At 41.5% G+C, this 9,465-nt stretch overlaps 1 protein-coding gene across 1 annotated transcript; it reads right to left on the bottom strand.

Moving 5' to 3' along the window:
• Nucleotides 1–172: 172 nt before the first annotated feature.
• LOC147239700 (dnaJ homolog subfamily C member 7-like) lies at nt 173–8,642 on the bottom strand. The gene is made up of 14 exons (XM_086196460.1): nt 8,508–8,642; nt 6,375–6,463; nt 5,940–6,064; nt 5,728–5,841; nt 5,559–5,633; nt 5,082–5,200; nt 4,753–4,906; nt 4,429–4,593; nt 4,163–4,254; nt 4,004–4,077; nt 3,611–3,757; nt 3,361–3,516; nt 2,752–2,826; nt 173–1,673 (listed from the first exon to the last, which is right to left on the bottom strand). Exons 1-14 carry the CDS (start codon nt 8,576–8,578, stop codon nt 1,636–1,638), a joined length of 1,494 nt encoding a protein of 497 aa, XP_086052586.1. The 5' UTR covers nt 8,579–8,642; the 3' UTR covers nt 173–1,635.
• Between the last annotated feature and the right edge of the window lie 823 nt (nt 8,643–9,465).

The following is a 9,465-nucleotide window of genomic DNA, read 5'->3' as shown; positions in this document are numbered from 1 at the left end:
GTCAGTAAAACATCATATATTTCCATTTAAGCACGTATTTGCCCTAAAATAGGTTCTCGAAGGAAATGATATATCTTGTTGGATCTCGAGCATCAAGTCTGATCCTGTAAAACAACTAGTAGCTTTAGCTGTGAAACTTAGGACATATAGTGAAAGAAAGCTGACCGACAAATAGCTTGAAACATAACTTTATTTTATTTCCCAGATTAAAATGAGAAAATACCAACAACAAAAAAAAAACCCAGATGAATGGAAGAGGGAGAAAAAAAGGTGAATAAAAGAAAAAAAGACCATGAAGAATAGTAAAAGACCAGCCATTATTTTTGCGATGTCTCTTTAATACTGTAACTGTTTTAAAAATTATACATAGATCAGTGACAGAATCATTACTGGAAGCTCCCAGTTCCTTTTAGCGGGTGGAACCAGTGGAGGGGCTGTCCTGACCCAACATGCATGATAACTACGGCTGGGTGACGGCTCGGTGTGATTGATGATGACGACACGGGACAACCTGTCAACCTTTCATGTTCGACAGGAATTCACTTCACTTTACGACTGGGTTTACTGGCCAGACCTGAAAGCTCATGAATGCTCTATCACAAAAAAAAAAAAATCTGTGAAAATGTTACATTTGCAATTAGGAGGTTTTTATTCTCTACAGCAGTTTGACTGTAAGGTTAATGAATCTTCTTATTCTGGTAAGGCACCATTTGAATGGGACTGTCGATCAGGGGAGTGGTCGGTACTGAACGGAAGGAGGTCAAGTCAAATTGTCAACAGAAGAACATCTATAAATGTATTCATATTGGCCTGTTTCTGTAAATCTGCACAAAGAGGATGGATAGGAAAACATTTAAAAATGTTTTTTTTATATATAAAAAGGAGGAAGACAGTGTACACTGGCTGCATATATGTAAGAATATACAGTACGATAAAAAATAAATAGACGAGGAGGACCGAAAAAGAAACATTTATGGACACATAAGGAATTTACATTCAAATCAAATATACAATACAGCTTGGAGAAGAGAGGAAACAAACCAACAAAAAAAAAAACCCTGCAAGTTGATTCTATATTTGGCAACCGAGCCACTAAAACCTGGACACAAACTTGTAAGAGACCAGCGGCGTGTTCTTGTCAGGATGTCCTGAGGTCAGCTTTGACACTGAACGTCCACAGTTCTGTGACTGCAGAGACGTGCTGGAGAACCATAAAAACATATACAATGTCTTCTAAAACTATCAATCACGATGCCCACACATCCGATGCGTTCCTTATAACAGAGCACCTTGATGAAGGTAGAGGCAGTTCCACGAGATCAGAATTTTGGTTTTGGCAATAGGGACATGCTCTCATCAGCTGATCCATACTTCTTCAAATTTCAGAACCTCTATGATGTTAATTAATCATTAAAGCTGCTGAATTCTCCGTCTGAATGTTTTGTTAGCGTCAATGTAAAGAGGAGTAAATAGGAGACAGAAATAATCAAAAACCTCTCGGGGGGGGGGGGGAAATACGGTCGGGGCTTTTTTTTTTTTGCAGGGCACTCAGGAATTTGAGCATCGCCAGGTGAGTGAGGGTCCAACTGGATATGGTAAACTGCAGGGCTGCATTTTCCTGTGCACTTCTTCACTTTAGCCAAACTGGAAGAAGAAATTTCCAGGACCAGAGTCTTGAGAAAAAAAGAAGGAAAAGGAGAGAAGGGAGAGTTATTTTATAGATCATTCTTCAGTTTTCTAGCCTTTCAAGAGATGGGAGTAGGTCTACACTGGGGCTGGCGCAAGTAGCCAATTTTTGATGCCTATTACAGTCCACATGTTTAAACCAGTCTGATGAAAAATGACCTAATGACTCGGAGGGCACCCCCCAGTTGAAGCTCTTTTCCTGCCACCAGGCTGCTCTACTGCACTTCACGTATGAAAACGTCAATGTGATGACATTGGAGGAGCACATCGTCATCTAATGGCAGTGCCGTTACTCATTACCATCGCGTCTGGTCATGTGACATGCTCAGACACGTTACTGGCGCATCAACCATCTTGGCCCAGTTCGGTTTGTTGTTTGAACAGACCTGGTCTTTGTTGTTGCAGTGTCTCTCTCTTTATCTGTCAAACTTAAAAAGGCGTGGGGAACGATGTACGACGCGGAGATCAAGTACACCAGACATCCATCCAAAACAAGGCGGTGGTTCCTTCAGCACTTTTTAACTCTGTGTTTTCCGGTCATGGACGTGTTGGTCAACACATTTCAGAGCAGAAAATACACAGGTTTCAAGCCAAGATCTGAGCAGCATACGTGCGTAACGCTCGCAATAAATACAAGGATTAAAAACTTTGCAAAGTCAGGTTTATTAGCGTATACGTCAGGGTCGTGGGATACCATTCCAAGCGCTCATTTTACTGTATTACACATGTGAGCAGGGCTGAAGAGAAGTGGACTTGGGGTGATTAAACTGATTGGTTCCGTTTCTTTTGCCAGTGTAACAGATCTTGCTCTATTTCAGTCTGTTCCAAAGTGTCCAGATAACTGAAGCAGCTCCGTCTTTCTTTCATTTTTCGCCAGCAGAGGCCTGTTGCGCTTCTCTCTCAACACAAAACTAAACTGAAACTGGGCTTTGAGGAAGAAGGAGAAGATGCCACGACACAAGACACCCCCGTCGTCACAGGAATGAGAGTAATGAAACTGACACTGTTGCTATCTTTAAATACGTGGCATTACCGTACCACCAGCCAACCCTAGTCTGAACTTACCTGCACTGGAATCAAATGAAAATCCTCCACCGTGGCCACCAAAGAAAGCCCTGAAGATGTTGTTGGCATCAAAGTCTGGGAAAGCAAGATAAATTTTAAAAAAAAGAAGGGAGGGAAAAAAAAAGAAAAAGATTAACCAGAGATGATGATTGTGTTTGCTGGCTGACCCGGTGAAAACACCAGGCACAATTTTAGGAGTAATTGCAGCAGAAAGCTGGAGTATCCAGAAAACACACAGAACAGAATCTGACCTGAGAGCCTCTTTCATTTAGCACAACTGAATCCTAACATCCAAAAAGTTGCATTCACTTGATGCTATAGTATTAATATAATAAACTTGGGGCTCCCCCTAGAGGCCGATGACTGGAGTGTGAACAGTGAATGATAAAACAACTTCTGTCCAACTCCTTCAGACTTATCAGAACAGTCATTTCCCAAAAGTTGAACAAACCAAGATGTCTGCAAAAACCTGTTTGAATTAAACTCTATGGACGGAAGCTGTGAGGGTTGTGACAACATTTTTTTTTAAATAAAATGACCACAAGTTTTCAACAAATGACCTGCTGATCAGAAGCCAAAGGAACAAAAAAAAGATGTTGAGGCATTTACCTCCGCCGTCAAACGAGCCGTCGTCAGACAGGTCGTGTCCGTTGTCGTATCGTGTCTTCTTTTTCGGGTCGGAGAGGACAGTGAAAGCCTCGCCCACTTCCTTGAATTTCTTCTCCTCCTCCTTTTGCACCTCTGGGGTCGCTGCACTGTGGCGGTCTAGGAGAGAGAGAATATGAGACTTAGATAAACAGCAATCAAATACTCTCAGCTGGTATCTGGAGTGTGTGTGTGTGTGTGTGTGTTCTGTTACCTGGGTGGTGCATGAGGGCTCGTTTGCGGTAGGCTTTTTTGATCTCGTCCTCTGTGGCGTTCTTGCCGACCCCCAGCACCTTGTAGTAATCTTTCCTCTTGCTCTTCTTCAGCTCCAACTGTGCAGTTTTCAGCAAATGCTTGTGGTCTAGAGGGAGAGAAAAAAACCACCAGTGTGAGAAAACTCCAGCTCTTAAGCAGTCTTGCTAATAAGACTTTTTCCCGAACAGGCCGAGGTTCATTTTCATAAGCAAACATTGATGGAAACGTCTATTTTCACGTGGGGAAAAAAAAAAAAAAAAAAAAAAATCCATTTCAAAAGTCACCACTGTAGATTTCACTTTAACTAATGGCAATCGATGTGGTTTGATAGAGAAAAGACTGACAAACTTACTGGATGTTTTTTCTGTCTGGTAGACTTTTTCATAGTCCCGTACAGCCTCCTCGTACTGCTCTGTGTCCATGTAGCTACAAGCAACGCAAGGTCAGTTGAAAAGTCGAAAACAAAACAGTAAAACAAAATGAGCAGAAATGCACCCAGGTGTATACGTACCACTGAGCTCGTCTTAAATAGGCCTTGATGTACGTGTCATCGAGTTTGATCGCACTGGTGCAGTCTTCAATGGCTTGATTTAGTTTACTCAGCTGTTGAGAAGGGAATGAATGACACTGAGCTGATTGATGACTGACAAATGTGTTTTGATGCGGTGATCAGGCAGAACGGGATCAAAAGCCAGTGACTCCTGGTATCAAGTATGTCCTCCGAACGTCGACCAAACCATATCATCCGTATAAGCCTGCTGGTTTATTGCCACTTACCTTTGCTCCAGCTGTGGCTCTGTTGCAGTAGAGTTTAGCGTTGGTCTTGATGTTGTTGGGGTCTATCGCCAGGGCCTCGGTGTAGAGCTGGTAGGCAGCTTCGAAGTTGTTGTTCTTAAACGTCAGGTTGCCCTCCTCTTTCTTGGCTTTCAGGGCTTTGGCGTTCTGATACGGGAATGAGAAATTTACTAAATTGCGCAGCGGAGGGTCTTCAACATCTATTGAGTGAAGCCACTTTGCAAATACTAAAATCAAACTTTTCTTTTTTGGATTAAAAATTCACCGTTAAGTTACAAATTTCAAAATGCTTGGTGTCAAACTTACCCTGCAGGCTAGCCGGGCCTTTTCATGGTCGGGTGCCATGCGCAGAGCTTGGACAAAGAACTGCACGGCCTTATCGATGCAGTCCTCGTAGTAAAGACACAGGCCTCGAACATACAGTGCATCCGCGTTGGTGGAGTCCATCCGCAAGATATCACTGGAAAACAAAGTTCCATCATAATATCTGCTGGGAATATCAAATTCAACATTCTGACTGGAATGCAGCTAAAACAGAATGCTTGTGTGAATACTGGAGGCGGCAGAAAATGGCCCTGCTGTCGCTAATTACTAGTTTCTCCCCAATAATGGCTCGGTATAACAGCTGTTTGTACCTTGCAACGGATTGAGCTTCTGGATAGCGTCCCAGCAGAGCCAGGCACTCAGCCTTGAGGATTTTGAAGCGGTGGCAGGCAGAGGCCAGAGCTAAGGCCCGGTCCATGCAGTAAACCACCTGGATTAGGACAGGAGGGCAGGAGAGGAAAGCCACACATGAATGTACCTGTTAGACTTCAGCAACACATTCAGAGATGACAGGAGTGCAAATGCTGGGGCGCTGAAAACTAAATATTGCCGTTGTATTGTCCAGTCAAGCAAGCTGTTCAAAGGAAGGTCCAGGTTTTCTGCAGACAGGCTGTAAACACATCATTCAACAGTTCCAGTCGATCTTGTCCTTTGTGTGATTAATGTAGTCCAATAGAACAATTTCTGTAAATGTACTTTTTCAAAGACTATTACAATTTGGGACAAAAATCTAAAATAATACCTAAAACTTTCCTAATCAGCAAGATGAGAGTTTGGGTGTAAAGTACCTTTCTAAAATCCCGCTTTTCAAAGCCAAAATCAGCCAGTCGCTCAAACTCCAGTAGCGTTGATGCATTCTTATTCTGCAAACAAAATGAAACATGAGCCTCTTTTTTTTTTTATATATACACAAAAGACTGATTAACAGTAAATTAAAAAACCTCCATGCCATCCTACCTCCTGCAGGGCTTCTCTATTGCTGGGCTCCATCTCCAGAACCTTCTGAAAGCAGCGACTGGCCGCCATGGCATTCCCCAAAGATAGGTGGCACTTGCCCTCACGTAAATGACCCTGTGGAGTGAAGGGAGGGTTATTAATTACGACATGTCAATTGTTATTTTGCAGATGGGATTTTGAGACAAGGAGGTGAGAGTCTGTTAACAACTGACCTTCATGAAACAGTCATCCAGCCGCACAGCCTGCTGGGAATCCTCCAGGGCTTCTCGAAAGCGACACAGCATCATGAGGGTGGCTGCTCTGTTGCCGTAATAACTGGCATTTCTGGGGCATGCATCTTCAATTGAAAGAAAACCTCCATGTCACAGAGGCAAGCAAATATAGACCAATAGAGGAGACAGACACCTGCGTTCCGGCACCATTAATAAAGATATAAGTGTGATATATATCAAAATAACTGAACAAAAACCAGTAGGGATGATGATCCTGATATAGTTTGAAGGTGCATGGAGGCAACAATTACGCAGGGGAGCGAGAACCAAACAAAGAGCAGATCATTTCTCAGTGGGACAGTATGAAGATCCAATTGATCAATGAGTGTTGACAATCATCAGAATCTTTAGAAACAGAGTGTAGTGTAATCTCACCAATGGCCTTCGTGTAATAGTTGAAGGCCTCAGAGTAATCTTTCTTGCTATAGAATGCATTTCCTTGCTCCTTGAAGCCTTCAGCTTGACTGGAGAAAGGAAACCAAAGTCAGGGTAGAAACAATTAACCAATCACGTTATACAGACAATGATTCTTGCTTTGAAAAGAGCCCATCTGCTCACTTGATGGCAAAACCTCAAAGCTATTTGCATGTTACAGTGGAAGTTGCTGGAAGATTCTTGTTTGTATTAGTCCTCAAGGTAGATCAGCTGATGCGCTAGTGTCCATCTGAACCCATCCCTGGCTTTCTTGTAAACTGGCCAGTAGAGTACTGCTGTTTTTAAAGGACAGTGGCGTTTTGCACCTGGAACTGGGACAGCAGAGGTGGGAACGCACTGTCCTAGCAGCTCTTATACTAAACATAGCTATGAAATTTATGCCAAGAGTTAAACTATTGCTCATTCACATCAGGTAGTAACTACTGCAGCATCGTTCTCTGCAGAATTAAACAATTTAACATGTTGAAATGCAGGCTACGCCCAAATTAGTGACACCAGAGTTGGAGTTTCCCACTAGTGACTGGGACCACGTTAAGCTGTATGCAGAGTAACAACGTTTGAATTTTTACGGGGCATTTTAATTTGATCCCACAAGCAAAAACAACAATAGCAAAAATGCATATACACAATAATTCAGCAGATAATCCAGGCCTATGTGCACTTGTATCATTCTGTACAAACAAGGTTTACCAATATTGACTATGGCACAATGTCCTTGTACAGTCTACAGGTCTAAAGCCTTAGGACTTCAGCTTGCAAAAAATATGAAGCCTTGAAAGGCAGGGTTTAGTTGTGACATACAAAAACAAAGTCATGGCTCGAACGCAATGAGTTCTGATGGCCTCATTCCAAAAAAAAAAAAAGTCAAGTAACATAAAAACATCCACCTGATTCAGGACTTACAAAGCATCTTTGTATATGTGAGTGCATGCGACTAATGTCACTATTAATATCCTGCTGCTGGGCTGCTACACACACACACACACACACACACACACACACACACACACACACACACGGAGCATCATTTCTGTTTTTTCAGGTCAAACTACAAAGTTTCCATCGCTGACATTTACAGATTTCAATATGTGGACCAAAATAACACGGAAAACATTTCAAGGTTTTACTCCGAATTCAATTCATAGACAAGGCTGATATGTTGAGAGATTTCCGATTCCATCACCAAAAAAAATGCTCCCAAATGATTAAACACCAATGACCTTTATTAGGCTAAATACATGGCAGGACGGTCGTAAGACAGCCTGTCAGAATTTTATTAGAAGAAAAGGAAGGACAGCAGTAACAGGGAAACCGTTTACTGCGTCTGATGATAGCGATCTCAGGTGACTCGTTTGGGTGCGAGTTATTATACTAAGTAAAATAACTAGAAACTCATCTTTAAACATCATAAGAAATAAAATATGTAGGTCAAGTCACGACATCCTTTGTTTCAGAAATGTATAACTTTTACGGTGTAAGACAACGACTGTGATATATATTTTTTTAGGCTAATGTCACGTTATCAAAGCTAGCTTACGCTAACTCACCGAATTACACACTCTGGAACTTTCTCTGAACCTAAAGCCCCAACAAATGTTTAGTAATGCGGTTTCATCATGTCTACTTTTTTATTTTATTAATGTTCTTAACTGTGCTCTTAAACTCAAGTCCGACAGCCACTGACAAAAAGTCTAAAAAAATAATTTTAAAAAAACGTGACTGTACACGCCAAATATAAGGACTAAGTTAGCGTCTATTGGTAGTCGTTTAATTACGTTTTGAGGGTAGATTTCTCAACCAGCTTTTTTCATTAACGTTATGTCTATGTGATACTATCAACTCGTGTCGTTCATGAAAAAAAACGATTTACAATATATAAAAATCGGAAATATCTAGTTCACACGCGTTCCCGTCGTTTCTCCGGAGGAAGCTAGCTTGATTAGCTGAGCGAGCGCACTGTTGTTTCGGAGCCGTGTCAGCCAGAGGCCCTCTATTTTTTATCAATAAATTCTTGATAATTTCAAAAATAATCTGACCCCCGCAATGAAACACGCCGCATGGAATCTTATTTACCGTTCCAGGTCCTCCTGATTGTAAATCTGGGGCTCTGTATCCACCGGCACGTCGATGTCAACAGCTGCCATTTTTTTTCTGGAAAGTACGAACAGGAACCTACGTCATTTCCGGGTGCCGATAGGGTCCATGAGAGGAAACTGGGTTACTGCTAAAATCAGGGTATCTATCTATCAATCAATCATGTATCTATGACAGATAGAAGGTTTAATGATGACGCTCCCTGTGCGAATATATGTGGTACATATTGAACCTGTAACGTCACATCTTGTGCATTCAAATCTCATTACAGGGGTTTGCTTGCTGCATCATGATACAGTACATATAGAGGTCTTTCCCAGTGTATGTTGGTGTAAAGTTTCATCCTTTTTTACATTAAAATTCCCCTTTTGCTACTTTTTCTCCACACAACTAAACGGGTAACACCACAGACACGTATGAGGTAATGTTGGTAGACTGCATGCAGGCAAATTCAAGGTTACAATCAAGTACTTTGCAAACATTGGACAGATGCAAGACCTGATCATCAGTCTGTTGTATACAAGTAAATTTTTTTATTATCTGAGTTAAATGATTTCATTCAAGATAAATGCTGGATGTTTTTTCAGTGCTTTAACAAAACTTGTGCATCACATTAACATTTTCCTCAGGCCTTGCAGTTATCCAACATACCACTAGAGGGCAACACAGTATGATATAATATGGGCACTGATTTTATGTTTTTTCCTCACTCAAACACCATATTGTACCCTGGCTACAATATTGAACTGTTTTACTTGACTTGTGTTTATGTAGGTGGGTATCAGTATTTAAGGTGACCTGTTGCGACAGTCTTTTCAAAGAAATATTCTCTTAATATCACATTTTGAGTTTTCTTGTCCACATAGCTATACTATATTCATCGTGATAAAACACTCGACAAATTCCTCAACACAAACAAAAGAAGAAAAGAAACCAC

This window comes from Aulostomus chinensis, chromosome 23, assembly GCF_037954235.1.
Source record: "Aulostomus chinensis isolate RoL2024-O1b breed Wild chromosome 23, RoL_Achi_v1.0, whole genome shotgun sequence".
Taxonomy (NCBI): domain Eukaryota; kingdom Metazoa; phylum Chordata; class Actinopteri; order Syngnathiformes; family Aulostomidae; genus Aulostomus; species Aulostomus chinensis.
Note: the sequence above shows the minus strand (reverse complement) of the source record. Positions and strands in the feature narration are given on the sequence as shown.